A 27,624-nucleotide genomic window follows, 5' to 3' on the forward strand; every position below is an offset into this window, starting at 1 on the left:
AGTAAATCAAAATAGGCTGCCAAAAACAGCACTGCTCCCCTCCTCCTCTGCTCTCTGCCTCTTCTCCTCTTTCCTTCCCATGCATATTATTTAAGGTGTGCATGTGTTAATAGCTTCGATGTTATTTTTATTGTTATCGTTGTTTGACAGAAAGCCTCTCTGGAGTAGGTCTACCCCAGAGCTTACTTGGCGCTGCTCCAGATCATGTGGAAGCCTCCGGCGCCTGTCCTGAGTGTTTCCTGTACCAGTCACCGGGCAGTGGGTGGACACCGCACTGAGCAGACGTGTGGCCAGTATTCCTTCAGAGGTTGTTCATAACACCTCGGTGTCATGTTGACCCGTTACCTTTTTCAGGACGGTGGTGACGAGGAAGGTTCATACAGTGGCGTGCCGGTGGGGATCCTCTGCCGGGAGCAGGAGACCACTTCACACTCTCAATCCCTTCACCACAAGGCTTCCTCAGTGGGAATCATCTTGGAGGGAGACGGTGTCGTGGACGTTGGCAGCCTTCCTCAGGCCATGCACACCGTCTTCGGACTTACCTGCGCACTGCACCTCAATTACCCAAAGTGCATGAAGAACACCTTTGATTTCTTTCAACAGGTACTTCTGAATTTCCCGCCGCAGCAGGACGCCGGAGCAGGACGCCGCTGTGCTGTGCTGTGTTGCTGTGTTGTGTTGCTGTGTGTTGTTGTGTTGTTGTGTTGTGTCGGGGGTTGGACGCTGCAGACCTGTCAGGATATGTCCGGAGTGGCGCCGCCGCTGCAGTGAGCGTTTGCTCCTCAGGTCTGATTCACAGATTTTTCTTCAAAGTCAACTTTGAACTGCAAATGATGAGAAAAGTTTAAAAAAAGAAAAAGAAATCCAGCGCAGCAGCAGGGAGAACATGCAAACTGTCCTCCAGTGATGGCAAGTAGCCAAGTACAAATACTTTGTTACTGTACTTAAATAAAATTTTCAGGTATTTTTTACTTGTAGAAGTTTTTATTTTTCTGACAACGTTTTACTTTTACTCCCTGCATTTTGAATCCAGATACTGGTACTTTCTACTCCTTACATTTTCCCAAAAAGCTTGTTACTTCTTTAAATATATATTATTTCTTTTCGGGCGGGGCGGGTTCATGCACCGCTTCCGTAACGCCCCACACCAAACGGCGCACGGCCACGCCGAGACGCGCCGCAGTCCTCATGATCTGCCACAGTGAACTCAGCCGAACGGTCAGAAACATCGGGGAAACATCGGGGAAACATCGGGGAAACGGCCGGAATGAGGCGCAAACTGGAGTGAGGAGCGCAGATATGACACAAATGAAAGTGAAACTTAAATCGCGCCTGTTGCCGGCAGAACGTTTCGGCCCGCTGGGCTTCTTCAGGCGCTGAAAACACAAAATAAAGAACATTTCTCTTCAACACACAATCGGGCTTGATAAAGGTCAGAATGAGGCTCAGTTCAGCCCGACTGGATTCGTCCTGTCGGCTCTGCCTGAGGGTCGGAGACGGAATGGAGTCTGAGGAGGCGTGGCTCAGAACAAACTGCCTCTGTTCATCTGCTCTGCTCTTGGTGGTGTGTGTGTGTGTGTGTGTTGGGGGGGGGGGGTCTTGGTAAAGACCTGGTATTTTAAGTTCTTATAAATCATATTTGATGTCTTACAGAACTCCTGCAAAAAGATAAATAAGTAAAAGCCATAGTCCCCGCGGCCGGCTGGGGCCGGCTGATCATTACAGAGCACTTTCAGTTTATTGTTGTATTTTGCGCATAATGCGATTAGTCGCAATTAATTGCAGAAAAATTATGTGATTAATCGCGATGAAGAAATTTAATCGTTGCCCAGCACTAATTAATTCATTTATTTATTTTTGGAGATGAAAGCTGGTTTCCGGGCACCACTAAAGTTTTGAAAGATGGCTGCCGTCCCGCCAGCAGTCGCCATGACAGCGTCTGCAGGTCGAAGCCAGAAGAACTTTACAAAAATGGAGAGCAGAGAGGATCGTGAAGGAGACCCAGGCTGAATCCCATCCCCCCTCAGCCCCCCTCGTGGTGTGTGTTCAGGTGTAGGGTCGGAGTGTCCCGACTGTCACCATGACGGGGGGGGGGGAGTGTTGCCCAATTGGGCTACTTTTGATTACACCTGGGGGGATAAAAATGCATTGGGCGGGTATATACTATTAAATGTGTTCGTGTGTAAAACACTACTGGGCTTTTCTTGCGGAAGTGGGCGGGTTTTGGAACGTGATTGGGCGGAAAAAGCTCAACCAAATCTGGCAACACTGCCGTCCAAAAGGAGATTCTCCCGAGGCTCACTCCAAACGGAGGGGTATGATCCGGTGGTGAGGGGCGCTCGTTCTGTCAGCCTACACCGTGACTGGCGGGCGGGGTTAGTTCAGTTCACTTCCTCATTGGTGGGGGCGCTCGATTCCCACCCGCGCATTCCAGACACAACAGATAGACGATTATTTTCAATAAACTGGTTTCTTCAACACCGCCCGCCTGGAATGCGCGGGTGGGAAACGAGCGCCCCCGCCAATGAGGAAGTGAACTGAACTAACCCCGCCCGCCAGTCACAGTGTAGGAGGACGAAACAAGCGCCCCTCGCCACCGGCCGCCACTGGATGACAGATTTCTCAGAAAGCCGTCCAAGATCGGCAAGATGGCGGCGTCCGCAACGGAAGAAGTTCGTAATGTCAGTGTTTAATCGGTTAATAAAGTTTTAAAATAAGAAAAACATTCTTCTTCGGCAAACGACTGTCGCATCTGCTACGTCATCGGCAGCGGCGACTACTGAAGACGGACGCGACTGTCGGAGGAGTGTTCCAGTTCGGAGGGGTTTACTGTCGGCCCTCCCCCTCAGCGCTCCGTTTCAAAGGGGGCGGGGCTAGAAAGAGAAAAGGGACGGGGCCCGAGTCCACCCCAGACTCCGCCCCCTCCATCCGGTCTTCAGCATCAGACGGACTGAGCGGCGCCTGCTGGTCCGGCTCGCTGGGAAGGAGAAGCTGCAGCCAGTGGGCGCTTCCTGATGCAGAGCGGAGAGAGCAGAGGACGCTCTGCACGGCCAGCTGGGAAACTCAGCCTAAAAACAGGTTTTAAAAAAATAGTTCATTGTGAGTTAAAAGAGAGCTTTTTGAATTATTTACATTATTTTTGTTAAAAAGAAAGCAGTTTGAATTACACAGTAAATCGTTGCATTTTATGTTAATCTTATTTCATTTTGATTAAAAAAAACGTAAATTAAAAGCAAACGCTTAAATATTTTTGTTAATTCTAAACGTGTAAAGTGTTGCACTGATGTTCTCTGACAAGCAGCAGCAGAGTTCGGTCTGTGAGAGGATTTCTGACTCCAGTCTGGAAACCATCAGTCACATTCACACAGCGCTGGAGTGAAGCCTGCAAGAAAAAGACTTTTTACTTTTCAGAATACTTTGAGTTCATTTCAGGGCCTGTACTTTTTACTTTTACTTGAGTAGATATGTGGACCAGTACTCTCATGTTTACCAAAGTAATTTTGACAGACATACTTTCACTTCCACTCAGGTAAATAAATGGGGTCCTTCTGCCGTCTCTGCCGTCCTCGGAGCCCGGCGCCGCCGAGACGCACGTCCAGTTTGGAAAAAGCTTTGATTAAACTGAGAAAATAAATAAATACATAAAAACTGGAGCGTCTCACCTGGGGGGCGGAGCCAGAGGGGGCGGAGCCAGAGCGGCCATGTCCCACCTGCCCGTCACACGGAGCGGTCCACGATCCAGACCCTGCAGGGGGGACGCCGTGGAACCGGAACCCAGAACAAGTGAGATGCTGGAAATGTCTCTGACCCCATGTCCAGCCTCATCAGCCGTCCTCCATCATGTCCTCCGTCCAGTGGAATCAGGCCTCCAGTCTCCGAACCGTCTTCGTTGGACGGATTCCTCCTCCGGGGACCGCCGTCCTCCTCCGGGGACCGCTGTCCTCCTCCGGGGACCGCTGTCCTCCTCCGGGGACCGCTGTCCTCCTCCGGGGCCCGTCGTCCTCCTCCGGGGACCGTCCTCCGGGGACCGTCGTCCTCCTCCGGGGACCGTCGTCCTCCTCCGGGGACCGTCGTCCTCCTCCGGGGACCGTCGTCCTCTGTCCCCTGCGTCCCTGCCTGCAGCTGCAGGTTGAAAACAGAAGATCAGTCGATACGACCAGACTGGAACCGTGAAGACCGGATTTCTGCTGGAGACATTTACCTGAGAGGAGACGTGCAGGAGGACACGAGGACAGAACCGTCTCGGTTCCAGAAGAACCTCGTCTGAACAGAGAATGGATGCAGTGACACGGTTCTGCCAGCAGGTGGAGACACAGTCCACCATCCAGACTGGAGCTGAGCAGCCAGACCTGGTTCTGCCTACAAGAGGGACCGTGATCCCGAACCAGGACCTGATCCCCAGAGTTCTGCTAGAACCCTAAGAACTGGAGGAGTCTTCTAGTGGATCCTGGACTCACAGGATCTGACTGAGAAGGACTGACCGGCGGCAGAGAACCGGAGAACCCTGTAGAACCAGGCTCAGAGGAGAACCCTGCAGAACCAGGCTCAGAGGAGAACCCTGCAGAACCAGGCTCAGAGGAGAACCCTGCAGAACCAGGCTCAGAGGAGAACCCTGCAGAACCAGGCTCAGAGGAGGAGAACCCTGCAGAACCAGGCTCAGAGGAGAACCCTGCAGAACCAGGCTCAGTGGAGAACCCTGCAGAACCAGGCTCAGAGGAGAACCCTGTAGAACCAGGCTCAGAGGAGAACCCTGCAGAACCAGGCTCAGAGGAGGAGAACCCTGCAGAACCAGGCTCAGAGGAGAACCCTGTAGAACCAGGCTCAGAGGAGAACCCTGCAGAACCAGGCTCAGAGGAGAACCCTGCAGAACCAGGCTCAGTGGAGAACCCTGCAGAACCAGGCTCAGAGGAGAACCCTGTAGAACCAGGCTCAGAGGAGAACCCTGCAGAACCAGGCTCAGAGGAGGAGAACCCTGCAGAACCAGGCTCAGAGGAGGAGAACCCTGCAGAACCAGGCTCAGAGGAGAACCCTGTAGAACCAGGCTCAGAGGAGGAGAACCCTGCAGAACCAGGCTCAGAGGAGAACCCTGCAGAACCAGGCTCAGTGGAGAACCCTGCAGAACCAGGCTCAGAGGAGGAGAACCCTGCAGAACCAGGCTCAGAGGAGAACCCTGCAGAACCAGGCTCAGTGGAGAACCCTGCAGAACCAGGCTCAGAGGAGAACCCTGTAGAACCAGGCTCAGAGGAGAACCCTGTAGAACCAGGCTCAGAGGAGAACCCTGTAGAACCAGGCTCAGAGGAGGAGAACCCTGCAGAACCAGGCTCAGAGGAGGAGAACCCTGCAGAACCAGGCTCAGAGGAGGAGAACCCTGCAGAACCAGGCTCAGAGGAGGAGAACCCTGCAGAACCAGGCTCAGAGGAGAACCCTGCAGAACCAGGCTCAGTGGAGAACCCTGCAGAACCAGGCTCAGAGGAGAACCCTGTAGAACCAGGCTCAGAGGAGGAGAACCCTGCAGAACCAGGCTCAGAGGAGAACCCTGTAGAACCAGGCTCAGAGGAGAACCCTGTAGAACCAGGCTCAGAGGAGGAGAACCCTGCAGAACCAGGCTCAGAGGAGAACCCTGCAGAACCAGGCTCAGTGGAGAACCCTGCAGAACCAGGCTCAGAGGAGAACCCTGTAGAACCAGGCTCAGAGGAGGAGAACCCTGCTGAACCAGGCTCAGAGGAGAACCCTGCAGAACCAGGCTCAGAGGAGAACCCTGCAGAACCAGGCTCAGAGGAGAACCCTGTAGAACCAGGCTCAGAGGAGAACCCTGTACAGGGCTTGAAGCAGGAAAAGATCACATGCCTGAAAAAAGGGGAGCAGCGGCGGGGGGGGGTTCTGCAGGTGGCTCCACACTGGAGCCATGAATCACATTTCAACTCGGCGCAACACCCAAAAAAACCTGACAGCAACGCATCCATCTGGAAATATTAAAGGAGAACTTCGGTTTAAACAGTGTTCGCGTTGTTTATAGAACGAAGTCGAACAATATGCTCATATAAGCGGGTGGCGACCAACAACTTTGGCGCACAGCGCCACCTACTGTGTCTCTTGGTGAATGTACTTCGGTTTACATCCACATCACCGTGTTCACTTCAGAGATCTGTAAAACCACAGCAGCATGTATCTGGAGACCCCGGGCTGTGGTGGAGGAGAGGCTGAGCGACCAGGAGGAAATGTTGATGAAACTAATGAGTTTTTTGACGATTAAAGTCGTTTTGGGAGCTGGAGCCACACATGCCCCATTGGCTAACAGTATACGGACGTCTGCAGCTCCACTTTGGATCTAAATTTCTCCCGAATCACTGTTCAGATCAGAAAAGCATTCGGGGTGAGAATATTGTTCTACTTCATTTGAAAACAACGTGAAAACTGTTTAAACTGAACTGATCCTTTAAATCCTGTTGACAGCGCTGCAGGTCTTCATCTTCCCATCCAACCACCAGACCCGCTCCAGGACTGATACAAAGTCTTCCCCAACAAGCCTGTAAAACAGTTCTAAAACCACTATATTCATTTTATAAAAGCGCCATAAAAATTCATGATAAGAGAAAGCGTTCCCACCACCACTGCTCAGAGCTTCAGAAATATAACATGTTGAGTCTTGAGATATAATCATACATTCTAACCTCTGCCTGCTTTTTAAGATCATACATAATGACACACCTCCACCACTGAAACAGTTTATTTCTCTGTGATCTGAGACATCAACACGGACCACTAGATCAGTGTCAAGGGAAGAATGTTGTATCCCACGACAAAATACTACATTTGCTAAATCATCTTTCTGTTGTGTCCTCAGATCAGTGGAATAACCTCCCAGCAGAAATAACAGCCTCACAGACCTGAAGTCCTTCCTGTCTGGTAAAGAAATGGATCCTGTCAGCTCAGGTTTGCTCACATGGTTAGATAAGGGTGGGATGGGGAGGGGGGTGTTTTAATGAATATTGTAAGGGTGTGTGGGGGGTACTTTATACTCTCAGTGTGTGTGTGTGTGCGCACGCATGCGCCTGTGTTTGCAGACAACTCTGCTCTGTCTACTCCATTTTAATTGTACCGGCCTCACTGTCTTTTTACTGTTAGAAACTGACGTCTCATTGTTCGTTTCATTTGTTTTACTGTTTATTATTTTAATACATCAACCTGCCGAAGGGACTGCAGGCGGAAATTAGCAGTATGTGCGCACACGGGAAGTGTAAAGGATTCTGAACTGATAAGAGGCAGATATTATGAGCTTTTGCTTCTTTCTGTACCTTTTCATTCATCAGATCTGTGCTGAAGTATGTGGATGCGAGTATGTTGCACTCACCTTTTGTTTTATTTCAATGAATGAAATTAATAAATCAAATCAAAGTAAGCTACAACCTGGTCCAGGCATCTGTCCCTTTTTCTGAAGGATGATGTTGACATGCACACTGACCCTTTTCAAAAATAAAAATAAACTGAAACTGAACTGAAACAACTTTTTGTTATTGTTTTGTTTTCCAACATTTTTGGGAAGTTAACCGACCTGTCGATAAGAGGAACCAATGAGACGATAGGGAGGTTTTTTTTTTTTTTTTTTTCTTTTCCCAAGCCATAACAGCCTCAGTCCAGGACTGTCAGGACTGAACTCCAAACTCTCCGCCTGACTCGGTTCTCCAGAGCTCAGACACTTCTGACCTGTTTCTGAGCGCCTCCCCGGGCTGCGCTCTGACCTGGCGGTCTGCCTCCGTTCTCCACGGAGCTCGAAGCTCCAGTATGTTTCCACCGGACGCGACGCGAATTTTCGTTTAGATTACATACAAAGACAATGTAATGACGCAATTGTCGCTCATCTTGAGTGGCGGGGGGCGGCCGGCGGCGAGTGTTTCCAGCGAAAGAGTCGCGCGCCCGTCGACTTGTGGGACGTTCACACCGGCAGCGAGTAGCGCGGCGAGGACGGCCGTTTTACAGAGAAAATATATGGTTTCGAGCAGCCAGGAAGCGGCGAGCGGTCACGTGGTGAGAATTCAGCGAACTCAGCTGAGGCCGCTCCACACTCGCCGCTGAGAGAAGACACTGAAGTGATCAGCGCACGGCTAGAAACCAATCAGACGCTTTGTCCAAAGTGTGAAACACTTAAGGCCCGCCCAGCTTGCTCTGATTGGCTAAAACTCCTGAACATTGAGCATCACTGGTAGTTAGAACGGTCACTTAAGGCCCGTCCAGCTTCACATGTCTGCGTGGGTGCGCGTTGCGCGTTGGTCCGCGTGACGTAAAAATCGTCATGAATTCCTGTCCGCTAGGGTCCGCGGAGCAGCCAGAAATTGAGACCGCGTTGCGCGTTGCGCATTGCGCGCAGGTCGCAGAAGTGTGCGCCTGCGCCAGAGCGCCATAGCAAACTAAACATGACGGTAAACGTGAAAGTAGACAGAGCTCCAGCCTGATGGCTCCACTTAAAGACACCGAAAGAGTGAAAAACTGGTGGAAAGAGAGAGAGACTGTCTGGAGGAGAAGGTCTGCAGACAGAAGTGAAAGTAACTAATCGCTCCGGCGCCGCCCCGCGATTCAGAAACAGAAAAAAAAGGCTAAATAAACTTTAATACTTAATGATAATGTACTGACAGTGTATGTGCTTAATTTTCTCTAAATAATCCGTAATAAGGAGCAGATAAACAGTCTGTAGAGCCGGAAAAGCTTGTTGAGGCTGCTGGATCACCACGCCTGCATGAGACGCACAGCTGAGCTCAAATGTAGCATGGGAGGAAGCGCGTCCACATCGGTGGAGCGCGGAGCTTCCAAAGCGGACGCAGAAACGCGGACATGTGAAGCATGGACGGGCCTTTAATGACTGCTGACAGAGAAGAAAAAAACCCAAAAATATCTCCACGCCGGATTTCCGGCACTGTGCCGGAGGTCTTCAAGCCCTGCCCTGTAGAACCAGGCTCAGAGGAGAACCCTGCAGAACCAGGCTCAGAGGAGAACCCTGCAGAACCAGGCTCAGAGGAGAACCCTGTAGAACCAGGCTCAGAGGAGAACCCTGTAGAACCAGGCTCAGACTCAGAGAACCCTGCAGAACCAGGCTCAGAGGAGGAGAACCCTGCAGAACCAGGCTCAGAGGAGAACCCTGCAGAACCAGGCTCAGAGGAGGAGAACCCTGCAGAACCAGGCTCAGAGGAGAACCCTGCAGAACCAGGCTCAGAGGAGAACCCTGCAGAACCAGGCTCAGAGGAGAAGAACCCTGCAGAACCAGACTCAGAGGAGAACCCTGTAGAACCAGGCTCAAAGGAGGAGAACCCTGCAGAACCAGGCTCAGAGGAGAACCCTGTAGAACCAGGCTCAGAGGAGGAGAACCCTGCAGAACCAGGCTCAGAGGAGAACCCTGCAGAACCAGGCTCAGAGGAGAACCCTGCAGAACCAGGCTCAGAGGAGAACCCTGCAGAACCAGGCTCAGAGGAGAAGAACCCTGCAGAACCGGGCCCAGAGGAGAACCCTGTAGAACCAGGCTCAGAGGAGAACCCTGCAGAACCAGGCTCAGAGGAGAACCCTGTAGAACCAGGCTCAGAGGAGAACCCTGCAGAACCAGGCTCAGAGGAGAACCCTGCAGAACCAGGCTGAGTAGAACCCTGCAGAACCAGGCTCAGAGGAGAACCCTGCAGAACCGGGCCCTGCGGGTCCCATCTGAACGTACCACCACCAGAATGTAGTCCAGTTCGGGAACCACGATGCTGGAGAACCGGATCCTCCTGGTGTGGAACAGAACTCCCTCCCAGTGGAGGCCGGTCGCCCTGACCCAGAACCGGGTCATCAGAACCTTCTGCAGGACCGGTCCTGGTGGACCGGACGGAACCAGTATTAAGTGGAACCTCATCAAAGGCCCAGAACTGTGTCGACCCCGGGTCCAGGTCTTTCTCTGGAGTTCTTCAGGGATCAGCACTGGTTCCTCTTTACCTTCCAGAGACCCGAAGAAAACCACAGATCCCACCGAGAAGGTTCCGGTGATCCGGGATCAACTGATCACCGGGTCTGGTTCTCCATCCAGGACCAGCTGATCCCGGTTCTGGTTCTCCGGCACTAAAACCTCCGACGTCGTCACACGTTTTGGTTTCGTCAGAATCGTAGCTTTATTTAAATAAACAGGAAGTGAAAAGTCAAACAGCTGCTCGGCGTTTCAGTCCAGCTTCACTCCGAGAACCAATCAGAACCAGAGTCCGTCCCGGGGAACCGTCGCCTCTGATTGGCCGATCACAGGAGGTCGTCCAGCGGCGCCGTCAGCAGCTGCAGCTCGCAGAAGGTGCTGCCGTGGCGACCGACGAGCTCCGCCTTGTTCTTCACCACCTGGCGGAGGTTCCTCAGCTGCTTGAGGCACAGCTGGCACTTCAGGAGTCTGCAGACAGACGGGGCCGTTAGCATCGGGGCCGTTAGCATCGGGGCCGTTAGCATCGGGGCCGTTAGCATCGGGGCCGTTAGCATCGGGGCCGTTAGCATCAGGCCCGTTAGCATCGGGGCCGTTAGCATCGGGGCCGTTAGCATCGGGGCCCGTTAGCATCGGGGCCGTTAGCATCGGGGCCGTTAGCATCGGGGGCCGTTAGCATCGGGGGCCGTTAGCATCTGGGGCCGTTAGCATCGGGGCCCGTTAGCATCGGGGCCCGTTAGCATCGGGGCCCGTTAGCATCGGGGCCCGTTAGCATCGGGGCCCGTTAGCATTGGGGCCCGTTAGCATCGGGGCCGTTAGCATTGGGGCCCGTTAGCATCGGGGCCGTTAGCATCGGGGCCAGTTAGCATCGGGGCCGTTAGCATCGGGGCCGTTAGCATCGGGGCCGTTAGCATCGGGGCCAGTTAGCATCGGGGCCGTTAGCATCGGGGCCGTTAGCATCGGGGCCAGTTAGCATCGGGGCCGTTAGCATCGGGGCCCGTTAGCATCTGGGGCCGTTAGCATTGGGGCCGTTAGCATTGGGGCCGTTAGCATCGGGGGGCTGCTAGCATTTTATTTTTTTATTTCAACGATATGTGTATAATCTGATGAGGTGGGGGCTCTTCGTCAGCCTTTGGCTTGCTCGCTCCTCCCTGCACCGTTTCTTTTAATCTGCACTTGTTTATGTGATATATTTTATTGTATGTGCTACATAAACTAAACTGTAAACTAAGCTAGTAGGGCGACCATGTTTTGAATATCAAAAACGAGGACGGGGGGGGGGGGGGGTGGGTGCTCGAGACACCAGTTCAGATAGGCTTCGAGGCTTCTTCTGCTCTATTATGCTTCAATGATGCGAAACTAACTTCTTTAACAAAATAAGATGAAATGTAAGAACTTGTAACACAATAATAGCTCTCTTAGACTCTTTACAATATTAAATAATGTTCTCAATAAGAAATGTTCTGTTAGAAAATCCAGCTTCAACAATATAACTGTAATAAGAAGAATATAAGAGTCTCACCAAAATACTAACTTAAACAAAAAAGGTTGATACTTTTAATCTCTGTTTTCTTCATCCTGCTTCTCTTCTACATTCTATTTTTCATCTCGGTATGTTGGAAATGTTTCTGAAGCTTATGGTGCGTTCCCAGCGACGCGCTGCCAGCGTCACGGGCGTCGCTTTACATTCAGAGTCTCTGGTGGACGAGCTTCAACGGACCGAACGAGCGTCGGGCGCTTTTCGAGCGTTGGCGACGCGCGTCACTCGCGTCACGCGTTGCAGGCGTCAACGCCTGAAGTTGGGAAAATTGGACTTTGGAAGCGTCAACGCGCGCGTCATCCAATCAGACGAGCACTCTGAGCGCTGATGCGGGCCAGAAGCTCGTCAAACTGGGCCGGGAGAGGCGGAGGCTCGCCGGCGGGCCCGCCGCTGGGGTGGCGCGTATTCGGACAAACAAACGACACTCGGGCTCCAAACCACCACTTCGTCGCCTAATTTAAACAAAAATCTCGATAAAGTTATACATTTGAAGAGTTTAGAGCTAAAGTGAAATCAGCTTTAGCAGATTGATTTCGGCACCGATTCTGCCATCGTCAACATGAAGACAGGACACAAGCTCCTCCCACTCCCGCCAGTGAGCTGCCGCGCGTCGCGAGCGTTGCTAGCGTCGTGTGTAGATGAACGCGTCAGTTTTGAGGCGTCAGTGACGCCCATGAAGGCCTCAGCACGCTCCCCCGTCGCCGCGACGGCGTTCCTACGACGTCTACGCCGTAGCCCTACGACGGGCTACGCCGGGGCTTGACGCGCGCCTCCCGAAAAAAGTGACTTCGCGTCGAGGCGACGCGTGGTGACGTGAACGTCGAGGGCTGTGATTGGTCCGCTTTCGCGTTGTTTATAGAATAAAGTAGAACTCACCCGGAAGGCTTTTCTGATCCGAGCAGAGCTTCAGGAGAAATTTAGATCCAGAATCCCTGTACTGCTAGCAGTGTTAGCACTGCTAGCATAGGGCTGTGTGTAGAGCTGCTCCCAAAACGGCTTTAATCGTCCAAAAGCTCATTAGTTTCAGCAACATGTCCTCCTGGTCCCTCAGCCTGTCCTCCTCCACAGCCCGGGTCCAGATATGTCATATATGCAGATATATGTTCGGTGGATGCAGCGTGTCTAGATACGTACGTCTAGAAATCTATGTCTATAGATCTATGTCTGGGTAAAGCCGGCGCTCCGGAAGCCGCATTGTTGTTGCGACTGCTGGCGGCTTGGCAGAGGAGGGCGTTCCCTTGACGCAGAAGCAAGACATGTTCAGCAGCGGCGTAGGGACGGCGTAGGGACGGCGTAGGGACGGCGTAGGGACGGCGTGGCGGCGTCGGGGAGCATACTGAGGCCTTGACGCTCGCAACGCGTCCGGTGTGAACGCACCATTAGGCATTTTCCTGCTCCGCTGTCGAATTAAGTAGAGAAGGAATTCATCAGTTCTCCATAAACAGTGCTGTAAACAGTGGGAATGTGTTGATCTCACACCTCTGTGGTCCCTCTCTACAGCCACAGGAGGCGCTACTGCGCCTGCTGAAATGGTGCCATCCGCCGTTAAACACCACAGAAGAAGAAGTGCTCTGCTGTCTGAAGCCCCGTCTGTGTGTGTGTGTGTGTGTGTGTGTGTGTGTGTGTGTGTGTGTGTGTGTGTGTGTGTGTGTGGACACTGACCGCTCCTCCCTGGAGATGTCGACGCCCACAGAGGGCGTGGCCTTCAGCGTGTCGGAGATCAGAGGCCAGAAATGCTTCATGACGAGTCTGAGAGACGAGCAGCCGGAGTGCATGTAGCTGAGGACAGGGGACACCAGGGTGAGGACAGAGGGACAGCCAGAGACAGACAGGGACATGGACAGAGGGACAGACAGACCTCTCATATTTGCTCTGCAGCAGTTTGTCGATCTGAGGGAGGACGGTGGTGACGAGGTCCAGCTTCCACAGAGACCTGCAACCACACACAGCAGCTCACTGTCTGTCTCACTGTCTCAGAGTCTCTCAGAGTGTCTCTCACTGTCTCTCGTTGTCTGTCAGTGTGTCTCAGTGTCTCTCACTGTCTCAGTGTGTCTCAGTGTCCCTCAGAGTGTCTCTCAGAGTGTCTCAGTGTCTCTCACTGTCTCAGTGTCTCTCAGTGTGTCTCAGTGTCTCTCACTGTCTCAGTGTCTCTCAGAGTGTCTCAGTGTCCCTCAGTGTGTCTCAGAGTGTCTCTCAGAGTGTCTCAGTGTCTTTCAGAGTGTCTCCCAGTGTGTCTCTCAGAGTGTCTCAGAGTGTCTCCCAGTGTGTCTCTCAGAGTGTCTCTCAGAGTGTCTCAGTGTGTCTCTCAGAGTGTCTCTCAGTGTGTCTCTCAGAGTGTCTCTCAGAGTGTCTCAGTGTGTCTCTCAGTGTGTCTCTCAGTGTGTCTCTCAGAGTGTCTCTCAGAGTGTCTCTCAGAGTGTCTCAGTGTGTCTCTCAGTGTGTCTCTCAGTGTGTCTCTCAGTGTGTCTCTCAGTGTGTCTCTCAGAGTGTCTCAGTGTGTCTCTCAGTGTGTCTCTCAGTGTGTCTCTCAGAGTGTCTCTCAGAGTGTCTCTCAGAGTGTCTCAGTGTCTTTCAGAGTGTCTCCCAGTGTGTCTCTCAGAGTGTCTCAGAGTGTCTCCCAGTGTGTCTCTCAGAGTGTCTCTCAGAGTGTCTCAGTGTCTCTCACTGTCTCTCAGAGTGTCCCAGTGTGTCTCTCAGAGTGTCTCAGAGTGTCTCAGAGTGTCTCAGTGTCTCTCACTGTCTCTCAGAGTGTCCCAGTGTGTCTCTCAGAGTGTCTCTCAGAGTGTCTCAGTGTCTCTCACTGTCTCTCAGAGTGTCCCAGTGTGTCTCTCAGTGTGTCTCTCAGTGTGTCTCTCAGAGTGTCTCTCAGAGTGTCTCAGTGTGTCTCTCAGAGTGTCTCTCAGAGTGTCTCAGTGTGTCTCTCAGAGTGTCTCTCAGAGTGTCTCTCAGAGTGTCTCTCAGAGTGTCTCTCAGAGTGTCTCTCAGAGTGTCTCTCAGAGTGTCTCAGTGTGTCTCCCAGTGTGTCTCTCAGAGTGTCTCTCAGAGTGTCTCTCAGAGTGTCTCTCAGAGTGTCTCAGAGTGTCTCAGTGTCTCACGGCTGCAGGTTGATGATGTTCAGGACGTCCACCACTATGGACAGATCGTTCATGGAGACAGCAGTGTCCACGGCACTCTGGAGACAACAGAAAGGACAAGTTACAAAGGTCAGAGGAGTTACTGCAGTCAGGGGTCAGAGGTCAGGGTGGGCTGTACCTTGATGTCCTCCCTGGTCCACACGGCCCGGACCGTCTCCAGGTTCTTCAGCCGGCTGCTCAGCATCACACACATGGTGTCATGTCCCTTCTTCATCAGGGCCAGAGCGTCCTCATCACTGAGGGACGCCGGACAGCCCGAGGCCTGGGGACAGACAGGGGGGACAGACAGCAGGGACAGGGGGGGACAGACAGGGAGACATGGACAGAAAGAGGGACAGGAGGGACAAATTTTTTGCTCAGATCATCGTTTCTCTGACTTGTCTTGAATGAAGATGGACGGCGGTCCTGAAGGGACCTGACCTGTGTCCCTGACCTCTGACCTCTGACCCCACAATGAACTTCTTTGAGAAAAAGGTTTTAATCTTTTTGGACGGTGAACCGTCTCTGATTGGCTGATGCTGCAGTGACCCCGCCCCCTCCCACCTTCCACACAAAGAGGGGTCAGAGGTCAGGGGTCAGAGGTCGGATTCAGTGATCATCAGCTGGTGGCCTGCAGGCAAAATGCAGCTGGATGAACAGGGTCAGAGGTCAGGGATCAGAGGTCAGAGGTCAGAGGTGAGAGTCAGGGTCAGGGGTCAGAGGTCGTGACTGGATTCAAAACAAATAAAGACAGCATCCAGTGAGAGTCTGGACTGTCAGTCCCCACCGTCTCTGACTGCTGAGGACACCGTCCTACCGTCCCCGCTGAGGAGGACACCGTCCCCGCTGAGGAGGACACCGTCCCCGCTGAGGAGGACACCGTCCCCGCTGAGGACACTGTCCCTGCTGAGGAGGACACCGTCCCCGCTGAGGAGGACACCGTCCCCGCTGAGTACACCGTCCTACCGTCCCCGCTGAGGACACTGTCACTGCTGAGGACACTGTCCCCCAGTCTGACCCGGAGCCCAGAGGCTCAGCTTGCCCACTGACTCTGGTCTGGACCGGCCCCAGAGCCCGGTCTGGACCGGCTCCTCCTGGTCCACGGTTCCAGACCGAGCTGGAGGGAAGACACGACGACGAACCATCCTGATCTTCCCAGAACCGGTCCGGGGGGCTTGGTCTGGGGACAGTGTCCCTCACAGTGCTCCGGGGCGTCCACGTCCCGTCTGCAGCTCTGCTGGAGGCCTGAGCTGCGATCGGCTGCGAGTGGAAGCAGCTTCTGTACCTCCAGTTTCTTGGGAATGGTCGAGGCACGTTTCCTTCTTGGAAGTTCCAGCTGTAGTCGGCTGTAGGCCGGCTGTCGGTCGGCTGTCGGTCGGCTGTCGGTCGGCTGTCGGTCGGCTGTAGGTCGGCTGTAGGCCGGCTGTTCGGTGGAGCGTCTGCTCCTCACGGCCCTCCTACTGCCACTTCTTGAAGATGGCTGCTGCAGTCAGGCGGATGGAAATGCTGAGACCTGGGAGGCATCCAGGAGCAGCGGTGGTCTGAAGTAGGTCCTGGTGATGCTGAGGGACCGCTGGGCGCCGAGGTGCAGAAGGAGAACACCATCCGAACTGACGCCACCCTTTCCAAACCTTCCAGTCACACCATCACTCGTCCCGTCTCACTCCCCACTCTGGCATGGGCCTCTGGCGTGAGCGGCCCGCCAGCTCTGCTCTGCTCCTCACACCAGGCTTCCTGGTCTTGAACAGAGTGGATCATGGTTGGAGCACAAACACAGATTAGCGTGAGAAAGTTCTTGTTGGCAAGAGGCAGGCGCAGGTCCATCAGCCTTCGGGCAAAGACGGCAGCTGGTTAGTCAGAGCCGGCCTCTCTTCTCTCGCCGGTTTTTCCACACCAGAACATGGCGTGAGATTCTTCGCGAGTCCGACCCTGGCCCTCAGTTCTCGTCTCCTGCAGCGCCGCAATCTGGATCCCGTATCTTTGCAGCTCGTTGCAGATCAGGCGTTGCGTCGTTGTCCAGCAGGGTCAGACGTTCCAGGTCCCAGTGGACAGCTGCATCTTCGTAACTGTCTTCCTACCGCCAGAGGGGGCGCCTGTGCGCCGGAGTCCCGCCGCAGCTCCCAGCCTCCCCGTCGCCACAGGACCCGGTGCGTCCTCTCCTCCTCGCCTCGCGCAGTAGCTGCAGACCCGCGGCGTGGCGCCCCCATCGCCGAGCCTCTCTGGACCGGTTCGCCTGGACCAGCAGTGCACCGAGGTGTGACAGACCTGGGCGGCGCGCGAGCTGCCCCGCGGCGGCCGCCCGTTGTCCGAGTGCCGCTGCCGAGGCCGTCGGTGACTAACCTGTCAAGCGCAGTGTCAGTCCACCTGCTGCCGCCGACTTCACCGGAACCCTGGAACCGGCCCGAACCGGTACCGTCAGCCGGAGCCAGCTGAGCCCGGGACGTCACTCCCTGAGGTGGCCGAGGGCCACCCATGACCCGCAGTCAGGTCAGGGGTCAGCGGTTATTAGTCAGGGGTCAGCAGTCAGGGGTCAGAGGTTATCAGTCAGGTCACGGTTAGGGGTCAGAGGTCAGGTCAGGGGTTATCAGTCAGGGGTCAGAGATCAGGTCAGGAGTCAGAGGTTAGCAGTCAGGTCACGGTTAGGGGTCAGAGGTCAGGTCAGGAGTCAGAGCTCTCACCGGCAGGAAGTCGGCCACGTTGAGGCCGATGGGAGCGCTCCTGTTGCTCGGGATCAGCTCCACCGGTCTGGACCTGGAGGGGGGCGGGGCCTGAGAGGGGGGTGGAGCCAAGGCTGCTGGGGGCTTCGAGGATGAAGAGGAGGAAGAAGAGGAGGAGACCACGGTGGGCTTCACCCTCTGGACAGGAGGAGACGGAGGAGGCTTCACCTGAAACACAGAGACGCCATCACTGCTGGAGGAGGAAGAGGAGGAGGAGGAGGAGGAGAGGAAGAGGAGGAGGAGGAGGAGGAGGAGGAGGAGGAAGAGGAGAGGAGGAAGAGGAGGAGGAGGAGAGGAAGAGGAGGAGGAAGAACAGGAGGAGAGGAAGAGGAGGAGGAGGAGGAGGAGAGGAAGAGGATGAGAGAAGAGGAGGAGGAGGAAGAGGAGGAGGAGAGAAGAGGAGGAAGAGGAGGAAGAGGAGGAAGAGGAGGAGGAGGAGGAGGAGGGGGAGCAGTGTGTCTTCCAGTACAGAGTGGTGCGTTCACTGACCTGCAGCTTGTCAGGAAAAGCAGGAATCAGGTCCTTCATGTGTCGACTGAAAGGGAGGACTGCTTCTGAGAGGACGGAGACAGAGACGGCTCAGAGGACAGACAGAGAGAGAGACAGAGAGAGAGACAGAGAGAGAGCTCAGGTTTCAGACTCACCGTCCTCTGGAGGAGCAGGAAAAGGCTCCGACGTCCGTGGAGGAGTCCGAGCTGAAAGAGGACGAGTGGATCAGAGACTGAGACAGAGACAGACAGAGAGACAGGGACAGACAGAGAGAGACAGGGGGACAGTCCGCCTACAGATGGCCCTCCGGGGCTGGAAGATCTCCTGGTAGTCCTCGGCGTTGTGGATCTCGGCGGTGGACACCTTCTCCTCCGTCTCCTCCTCACTCAGACTCCGCCTCTCTCCTTCAGGACTCCGCCTCTCCGCCTCCGAGCGCCGGCTCTCCCTGGACACGGGAGCAGGAAGTGGAGCTTAACAGGAGCAGGAAGTGGGCAGGAAGTGAACAGGAAGCTGAGCGCCGCGGCACGGCTCCCCCTCCGGATTGGTCGCCGTACCTCTGGGAGCTGCAGGTGGGCGTCGGCCTCTCGTAGCTCCGCCTCAGAGCGGCTCCTCGGGGTTCCTGGCGCTCGGCGAGCGGCCGGTCGTCCTGGACGCTTCCAGGGACTTTGGACTCGCCGCTCCTCTTCACCCTCTTCAGGTCCACGACGTAGGTGGAGACGGTGGACAGCTGGTGGGACACGGCGACCTGCAGGACAGGGGGTGACCGAGAGCAGGGGTCTGCTGCTGCACTGCCGGCCTGAGGTCAGGGGTCAGTCAGGGGGTCGGTCAGGGGGTCGGTCAGTCCTGAGGTCAGGGGTCAGTCAGGGGGTCGGTCAGGGGGTCGGTTGGTCGGTCAGTCCTAAGGTCAGGGGTCAGTCAGTGGGTCGGTTGGTCGGTCAGTCCTGAGGTCAGGGGTCAGTCGGGGGGGCAGCGGCCTCACCAGCTGCTGGCCGGTCAGTGACAGGTCCGCCACGCGGCCCCAGCCCACCGGGACCACGTCGAAGCAGCGGTCCGGTTCCCAGCCGAAGACCCTCAGACAGTCGGAGGCGCCGCTGAACAGGCAGGAGCCGTCCGGGCTGAACAGGATGCACCTGGGGGCAGGGGTCAAAGGTCAAATCCCGCAGGGAGCGCTCCTCAGGCCTGCAGCCAGAACTCACCTCACTGAGGAAGTGTGTCCCTCCAACGAGCCCACCTGGGAGAACCGCTCCAGGTCCCAGAGCCGGACGGTCCTGCAGGAGAGAGAGGGATGAGAGAGAGACAGAGAGAGAGAGAGAGAGAGACAGAGAGAGAGAGAGAGAGAGAGAGAGAGAGAGAGAGAGAGAGAGAGAGAGAGAGAGAGAGAGAGAGAGAGAGAGAGAGAGAGAGAGAGACAGAGAGAGAGAGAGAGACAGAGAGAGAGAGAGAGAGGGAGAGAGAGAGAGAGAGACTTGACTTTACCACATCATTTATTAAGATCTATTCAGACATGTTCAACAATACAAAAGACCACAAGTCACGGCGCCTAAAAAAACCCTAAACCCACACAGACAGGTGACTAAACGTTCACGCTGACGCGTCCTTCCTCCATCACTCCCAAGACCCCTCCCACAGTCCACGCCTCCTCAGAGTCCTCCAGCGCCCCCACCAGGGAGCTATAAACATGCTCCACTGGGAGCCGTGCTCCCACCAGGCTTTCAGGAGTTCTGGGTCTGTGCATCCTGTCCCTCGAGTCTGGCTCCGCCTCCACAGCCAGAGGCTCAGCTCCGTTTGGCCCAGAGGAAAGTTTATGAGGGCTGCTTCATGGTTTTGGGCAGCAGTAGACTCTGGGCCGAAAACGAACAGCTCTCTGGTGAGAACCCGTCGCAAACCTCCAACCCAGCGTCCCAGCAGTCTGAACAGGGGGACGAGTCGGGGGCAGGACGTCCACAGGTGTTCCAGTGTCTCTTCCTCAGGGCAGAAGGGACAGTTGGTGTCTGTCCCAGGGTCAAAGTGGACCACATGTCTGTTTGTAGCCCCGCCCCATGCCACGCCCTCCACTGGAGATCCGCACAGCGTTTCTCAATGGGGGGGCCGATACAGGGACTTCCAGCTGCCTCTGGGGGACGACCCCGGCGCCAACACACCCGACCACCTGGACCAGGGAAGACCTTCAGGCGTGGTTCTGTTCCTCACCTTCATGGTGACAATGTAGAGGCTTTTTTCAAGACAGAACTGAACTCTGGCAGGACAGGTGTAGAGAGGGACAGGAGTCCACCAGCTGCCTCCCCATCGCCACCAGCAGGCCGGATGTTCAGCGAGGGAAAGCCCGGAGGAGCTGGTCCAGCAGAGCCCAGACCCAGCAGCTCTCTGAACCTCGATGGGACCCTCGCTTCACTTCCTCCAGAAGTCTCTCCAGGACCCGCTGAGATCTGATGCCAGTCTCTCGGCTGAGCTGCTCCACGCTCTTCCAGCGTCTGCCAGACCTCAGATCAGCCAGTCTGGTCAAGTTTGACTCCAAGAAAGTCGCCTCACCGCTGCAGAGTCCAGCAGGCGGCTCCTGACCAGTGGGTTGTGAAACAGTGGCTCCTCCGTCCGTCCATATGGCTGGTCTCTGGACACAGTCAGGACCGACCGCCACCCCTCAGTACTGACAGGTAGAAGGCAGAGGTCCCGGTTATGTCCATGTTCTGAAGGTCTAATAAGAACAAGTGTTTATCAAAACCCAGCCTCCAGACTCCACCCAGCAGTACCGCGGCGGTCCTCTCCCACAGCGGATTCTGACCGTACAGGAAGCGTCTCACTGTCTGTAGACGAAGGGCTGCCACCCGACTAGCGATGTCCAGCAGACCTTGGCCCCATTCTTCGGTAGGGAGGTACAGCACTGCCGCCCCCAGCCAGTGGAATCCCCCCCAGAAGAAATCCACCAGCCGTCTCTGAATGTCCAGCAGCTCCGTGGTGGAGGGTGGAGCAGTGGAGCGACGCCACAAGGTGGAGGCAGCCAGGTTGATGATCACCAGAGCCCTCCCCCTGTAAGACAGCTGGGGCTGGACCCATGTCCACCGAGACAATCTGGCGCTCACTTTTTCCCCGAGACCGTCCCAGTTCTGGCCCTGGAAGACCTCGCTCCCCAGGTACACCCCAAGGCACTTCCTTCCCTCAGTCCTCCACTGCGGTCCAGCTGCAGCGCTGTGCCGAGTCCACCGTCCAAGAAGCAGCGCCTCACATTCACGCCAGTGGACTTTGGCAGAGGAGGCGTGTTCATAATAATCCAGCTGTTGCTGCAGAGTTTGAACATCTGCGGGATCCGTGATGAACAGAGTCATGTCATCAGCGTAGGCAGACAGACAGAAGATGTCATCCGCCAGTGTAAAACCTGTGAGACCTCTCCTCAGCTGGGCGAGTAGCGGTTCGATAGCCAAAGTGTGCAACATGCCAGACAGTGGGCAGCCCTGCCGAACGCCCCTCTGGACTTCAATCGGACGACTTAGTCCTCCCCCCACTTCCAACAGTACTGCTGCTCGTGAGTACAGCAGACTAATGCAGGACACAAACCTCTTCGGAAAACCAAAAGCTGTCAGAACGTTAAACAGACAGGAGTGATCCACCCGGTCGAAGGCCTTCTCCTGATCGATGGAGATCAACCCTCGGTCTAAGCTTTTAAGCCTTGCGATGTCAATGACGTCTTTAAGCAGGAAGAGGTTGTCCATAATTGTACAACCCGGAATGCAGTACGACTGGGTGTGATGAATTACTGAATCTAAACAATCTTTTAACCTGTTGGCTAAGACCTTCGCCATAATCTTATAATCTGAGCAAAGCAAGGACACCGGCCTCCAGTTCAGCAGTAGAGTTAAGTCCCACTTTTTTGGCAAAAGGGTTAGAACGGCTCTTGTGCAGCTCAGAGGGAAGCTCTCCAACTCTAGGGAAGTTTTGAAAACCTGGTAAACATCCTCCCCAATTTGTGCCCAGAAATGCTTGTAGAACTCAGGGGGCAGCGCGTCAATCACCAGGGCCAGCGCTGAGCTGCTGCACCGCCGCCGTCAGTTCTTCAGAGTGAAACGGGGCATCAAGAGCCTCTGCCTGCGATGCATCCAGTTGCGGTAGGCCATCAAACATCTGCCTCCGACGGGACTCATCGCAGTTTTCAGCGCTAAACAGTTCTGTGTAGAAGCCTATTGCCTCGTCCCTCATAAGCTTGGGGTCTGATGTTACTTCCCCGTTGCCCTGCGTAAGGTGCATGAGCTCCGTACTGGTCCTGGGCTTTCTCTCTGCGTTGAAGAAGTAACGCGTTGCTGCATCTATGTCAGTCAGAGAGGTCACTCTGCCCTTCACTGGAGCCCCCTTGGCTCTTTCATTCATAATGCTCTCAACGCGCCTCTCCTGCTTCGCCATGCGGTGGTGGCTCCTGTCCCACTGATTACCCCTTCTTCAGGATAGACACCTCCCTTTCTAACTGCTCCAGCTGTTCCCTCCCTGAATGATGGGTGTGTACAGTGTACTGCTGGACAAACTCCTTAATTTGTGCTTTCCCCACCTCCCACCACTTCAGGACGTTCTCAAACTCCCCCTTCTTAGACCTCCACTGCTCCCAGAACAGTCCAAAAGCCTGGCGAAAGGAAGCATCCTGCAATAGTTTTATGTTGAGGCGCCAGTAAGGCCAGCGTCTAACGTTACTAAGTGATGGTCTGAAAAAGCCACAGAATGGATTTTGGTGCCTTAATGCCATTATTGTGAGTTTGGTTTATATATATTCTGTCCAAACGTGCTGCACTCACCCTCCCCCCACTGACACGAACCCACGTGTACTGACGTAGCGCGGGGTGACACTGCCTCCATGCGTCCACCAAATCATTCTGCTGAATAATATTAGCCAGTAATGAGGCTGGGGGTGGGTGGGGTTCCTCTGAGTTTCTGTCTTGTGGATGTGTTGTACAGTTCCAGTCCCCGCCCAGCAGCACTACAGAGTTACTGGTGTGGTTCCTCAAATAAGTATCCAAAGTCTGAAACAGCTGCATACGGGTAGTTGGTATATTTGGTGCGTCGATGTTAATAAAAACAAAGTGTGTGTCTCTAATTGTTCCATGCACTACATGTAACCTGCACTTTTCCACTTCGACATGAGTCGCATTATTTGAAGTGACTCAGCTGGAAAAGAGTCTGGCTGTCCCAGCGCTCACATTCGAGCTCTGGCTCAGAAAGACTGACCCCGGGCGAGCTCTCCTCCCAGCAGCCTCATTATCTGCAGTACTGTGTGTCTCCTGTAGGAGTAGCACATCCATGCACTTCAGCCTCATAAGGTCGGCCACGGCTGCTTGTTTGATGCGATCCCTGCCACCATTAATGTTTAATGTTCCTATTCTCAGGCTGTCCATGGAATATGGAGAAGGGAGGCAGAAGACAGTAAAAGAAACAAAGACATAAAGAGGAAAGCGCCACTGTGCACCACCCATTACTGCAGGTCGAACTCCTCTTCACCCCTCTGTCCTTTTTGACTTTACTTAACAGCTTGGATAGCCTGTACCTCTTCTTTTGGCTCAACTGTTCAATACCAGCCTGTTTCTTTATTTTCTTGACCGAGTTTATAAAACCATCCAGGTCTGGGAAGAAGTCCTGTACATTCACTGTCCTTTTATTATAGATAACGTCCAAAAGGTCATTCATTTCTTGAACAGAGCAGTGAGGAGGGTCGTCCCGCCCAGCCTCCTGGGACATGTCTGACATCTGAGACAGCGTGTCGTCCATGTCTCCTCCTCATCCTCATCCTGCAGACACTCTGCCTCTCCAGCACGCTGCATACCGCCCCCTCCTCTGCACCGCCATCCCCAGGCTCCTCCCCCGCCCCGCCAGCCTCAGGACCGCGCTCTGCGTTGAGCACTGGGGGCGGGGCACTGTCAGAACTTCCCCCGGTGTTCGGGCTGTCACCTGCTGCTCACGCCCCCCCTCTGTGCTGTTGCTGACATTAGCCTGTGGCTCGGGCGCCTCTGTCCTGGTCTGAGCCCCCGCGGCCCGGGGGGGGCCGGCCGGCTGCTCCTGCTCTCCAGTCTCCGCTGCTCCCTCGCCCCTCGCCCCCCCGCCTCCCGCCTCCCGCTCGGACTCCCCGACTCGGGCTTCTCGGTGGGGGCGGGACGAGCGCTTGCGTCCAATGTCACCACACTCGAAACACCTCATACTCCCCGAGCTCACGTACAGAGTGTAGCGTCCGTTTTCATGTTTAACCGCAAATGACAGTTGGAGCGCTCCGCTGGGATCGTTAATATACACGACGCACTGCCTCCTCAGCGACGGCACGAGCTGGAGTCTGGCGTCTTTACACCCGAGACGCACAGGTTTGAGGCCGCTGGCTAATTTACCAAGACGGACCAGCTCTTTCTCGACACTGTCGTGGGAAACGAACGGAGGTTCGCCAGATACAGTCACTCTGACAGATGGAACAAACAGTGGAGACACCGCCACAAACTCGTGATCCAAAACCAGCCCGCTTTCCACGAGCTCACGAACCAAGCGCACCTCGCGCAAAAACACAACTACAGCCTCGTTCATTCGTGAGCCGTATGTGATGTTGGCGTGGCCCACTCGCTCTCCCACACCCAGCAACACCCGCTCCACAGCCAACCGCGGATCAGCAACCACCCCGACCCCGTGTTTCAATGAGGGCGGCTGGGCGCCGTCCTCGGAGGGAGCCGCCACGCCCCGCCGGCTCCGACCGCACCAACTCCACCAAGCCGAAAGCCCCGACCTTCTCCCCAAGAGCGACGGCACAGAGGGGGAAGCTTGTGCCAGATCACTCACTCAGCTCCATTCCCCCAGAACACACACACACACACACACACACGCACTAGGCATGCAGTGCGAGAGACAGAGAGAGAGAGAGATGAGAGACAGAAAGAGAGCGAGGGATGAGAGAGAGAGAGAGAACGAGAGAGAGAGGCTGACCTGTCGGCGCTCCCTGAGGCCAGCAGATACTCGTTGGGGTGAAACTGAACGATGCTGACGGCTGCAGAGTGAGACGTAAACTCCGTGATCTTCTTCCCCTGTGATAAATCCCACAACTGACACACACACACACACACACACACACACACGCAGGTCAGGTGCCTGCTGGACCGGAGGCAGCGGCAGTGTGTGTGGCGGTACCTTCACTGAGCCGTCGTCTCCCGCAGAGGCTAACCACTTCCCGTCAGGACTGAAGGCCAGAGAGCGGACCGGCCGGGAGTGGTCCTGCACACACACACACACACTTAATCTAAAGCACAACTCACTTTCTGTAACACAGTGACTCAACAGTGCCCCCCATACAAACACACACACACACACACACACACACACACACACACACACACAGTTTTTACCTTGAAGCTCAACACGTATCCTTTCTTGCGGATGTCCCAGAGCTGACAGCAAAGACACACACACAGAGAAAAGCTTCATCAGTGCAGCTCAGGAAGACAAAGTGTGACACACACACACACACACACACACACACACACACACACACACACACACACACACACACACACACGAACACACACACACCTTGATGTTTGTGTCTGAGGAGCCGGATGCCAGAAAGTTTCCAAACGGGTGGAAACTGAGACAGCTGACGTTCGCTTTGTGTCCCATCAGAGTCTTTAAGACTGTGGACAGAAACACGGGTAAACACACACACACACACACACACACACACACACACGTCTGTGTCTTACGCTTTGCGGCCTCCAGGTCCCAGACTCTGATGGATCCGGACTGGGATCCAGCAGCGACCTGCTCCTCAGACGGGTTGAGCTGAACACACTCCACCGGAGACTTGTGGCCCGTCAGGCTCTGCGCGCACACACACACACACACACACACACACACACACACACACACACACACACACACACACACACACGGTGAGGTGCGCGCTGCGGGCCGGGGGTGGCGGTGCGGTGGAGCAGTGGGAAGCCCCACCATGATGCAGCTGTCCTTGCTGACGGCCCACAGGTTGACGCGGCAGTCGGCGCCGCCGGTGGCCAGCAGGCGGCCGCTGCCTCTGGACAGCGCCGCGCACGTGACGGCGCCGCCGTGCGCCTCCAGCTCACCTGCGGGGCGACAGGAGGAGGTCAGGGGGACGGCCGTCGCCGCGGCGACCGCCGCCCGCCGCTCATACTCACGTAGGCGCCACGAGACCTTGGTGCCGCCGCCGCCGCCGCCGACCGACGCCATGGTGGACGCAGGGTCAGGGGTCAGAGGTCAGAGCATCAGGAGCAAGTCTGCGGGTTCAATCTGCACACAGGAACACAACAGCAACAACAGCATTACAACAACATTACAAAAACAACATGACAACAGCGAGACGGCAACAACATGACAAAACATGACACAGTGTGACACAAACAGCATGACAACAGCGTGACAGCAACATCACGACACAAACAACAGCGTGAAAGCAACAATATAACAACAGGACAGCAACAACAGTGTGACAACGTGACAGCTGCAACATGACAACAGCGTGACAGCAACGACAGCACGATAGCAACAACATAACAGCCAGACAGCAACAACAATATGAAAGCAACAACAATATGACAACAGTGTGACATCAACAACAACAACGTGACAGCAACAACAGCAAGACAGCAACAACTACATGATCACAGCAACAACAGCACGATAGCAACAACATGACAACAGCCAGACAGCAACAACAATATGAGAACAACAACATAACAGCGTGACAGCAACAACAGCATGAAAGCAACAAAAATATGACAACCGCATGACAGTGTGACATCAACAACAACATGACAACACTGTGACAGCAACAACAGCATGATAGCAACAGCATGACAAAAGCATGACATAAACAGTGTGACACAAACAACAGCATGACAGCAACAATGACAACAGTGTGACATCAACAACATGACAAAAGCATCACATAAACAACAGCGTGACACAAACAGCAGCATGACAGCAACAACAGTAGGCTCGTTTATAAGGGACACGAGCGGATTGTCGATCGGCGTAGACCACCTCATACAATCGGCTCCAAATTACAATCCGCTCCGAGTGAAGCGGATCCACTCTGTCGTTTACATGACACATTTTACAATCCGCTCCACGTACAATCCGCTTATACGTGGTCCATGTAAACGTGCCTAGTGTGACACAAACAACATCGTGACATCAACAACAACAACATGAAAACAGCGTGACAGCAACAACAACATGACACAAACAACAGCATGGCAACAATCTCAACAGCATGACTACTATACAACGATACAAACAGCATCATTGAATTTGTTCCCAGACTGACCTCAGAACCGGTGTCAGAACCGGCAACACCAGAACCAACAACACACCGACTCCCGCAGGAGGCTCCGCGGCTGACCGACCCTCCGGTCGTCCCCCGGCTGGCAGGCCAGCAGCGGGCTAGCGGCAGAGCAGCTGCGGGTTAGCAGCGGGACGCTGGTCGGCCATGGGTTAGCAGCAGGTTAGCAGCGGGACGCTGGTCGGCCACGGGTTAGCAGCGGGTTAGCAGCGGGTTAGCAGCGGGTTAGAACGTCGTTAGCAGCGGGAAGCGGGAGAACAGCGGGTTGGCGTCTGTTAGCATTAGCATTGAGGTGGTTACCCTTAGCAGCGGGATGCCGGGGAGCAGGTTAGCAACAGGTTAGCAACAGGTTGCTGGTTGGAGCTTCTTACCTCCTTGGACTGATGCGGGACAAAGTGTCGGTGTCCCCGGGAGCTGGGGACCGAGCGGCGAGCGGCGAGGCCCCGGTGAACCGCTGGCTGGTTGATGGCGAGTTAATGAAAGTTTGTTTTTCTTACTCATGAGCTTAACAACGGAAACACAGCACGTCA

At 54.9% G+C, this 27,624-nt stretch overlaps 1 protein-coding gene across 2 annotated transcripts; it reads right to left on the bottom strand.

Annotated features, from left to right (window-relative positions):
- Positions 1-10,083: 10,083 nt before the first annotated feature.
- katnb1 (katanin p80 (WD repeat containing) subunit B 1) lies at positions 10,084-27,619 on the bottom strand. Of its 2 annotated transcripts, none has more exons than XM_030089155.1 (20): positions 27,466-27,619; positions 25,929-26,040; positions 25,726-25,856; positions 25,479-25,596; positions 25,309-25,409; positions 25,125-25,166; positions 24,910-24,993; positions 24,709-24,824; positions 18,975-19,046; positions 18,758-18,908; positions 18,333-18,523; positions 18,075-18,223; positions 17,934-17,984; positions 17,779-17,843; positions 17,251-17,457; positions 14,712-14,855; positions 14,555-14,631; positions 13,318-13,392; positions 13,122-13,238; positions 10,084-10,390 (listed from the first exon to the last, which is right to left on the bottom strand). In XM_030089155.1, the coding sequence occupies exons 2-20, from the start codon at positions 25,978-25,980 to the stop codon at positions 10,249-10,251; spliced, it is 2,085 nt and encodes a 694-aa protein (XP_029945015.1). In that variant the 5' UTR covers positions 25,981-26,040; positions 27,466-27,619; the 3' UTR covers positions 10,084-10,248. The 2 variants fall into 2 exon arrangements, with proteins under 2 accessions (XP_029945015.1, XP_029945021.1); XM_030089161.1 differs by having other exon boundaries at positions 10,249-10,390; positions 17,779-17,840.
- Positions 27,620-27,624: the final 5 nt, after the last annotated feature.

The sequence above is a fragment of the Salarias fasciatus genome, chromosome 1, assembly GCF_902148845.1.
Source record: "Salarias fasciatus chromosome 1, fSalaFa1.1, whole genome shotgun sequence".
In the NCBI taxonomy this organism is placed as follows: domain Eukaryota; kingdom Metazoa; phylum Chordata; class Actinopteri; order Blenniiformes; family Blenniidae; genus Salarias; species Salarias fasciatus.

What these genes read in the sequence shown, in the direction of transcription:
- katnb1 (XM_030089155.1), bottom strand. Translation starts at nt 25,980, where the DNA reads ATGGCGTCGGTCGGCGGCGGCGGCGGCGGCACCAAGGTCTCGTGGCGC. An exon ending in CACTGACCGGCCAGCAGCTG is followed by an intron (nt 18,524 to 18,757) that starts GTGAGGCCGCTG and finishes CCTGTCCTGCAG; the next exon opens with GTCGCCGTGTCCCACCAGCT. An exon ending in CTGCAGAGCAAATATGAGAG is followed by an intron (nt 13,239 to 13,317) that starts GTCTGTCTGTCC and finishes CCCTGTCCTCAG; the next exon opens with CTACATGCACTCCGGCTGCT.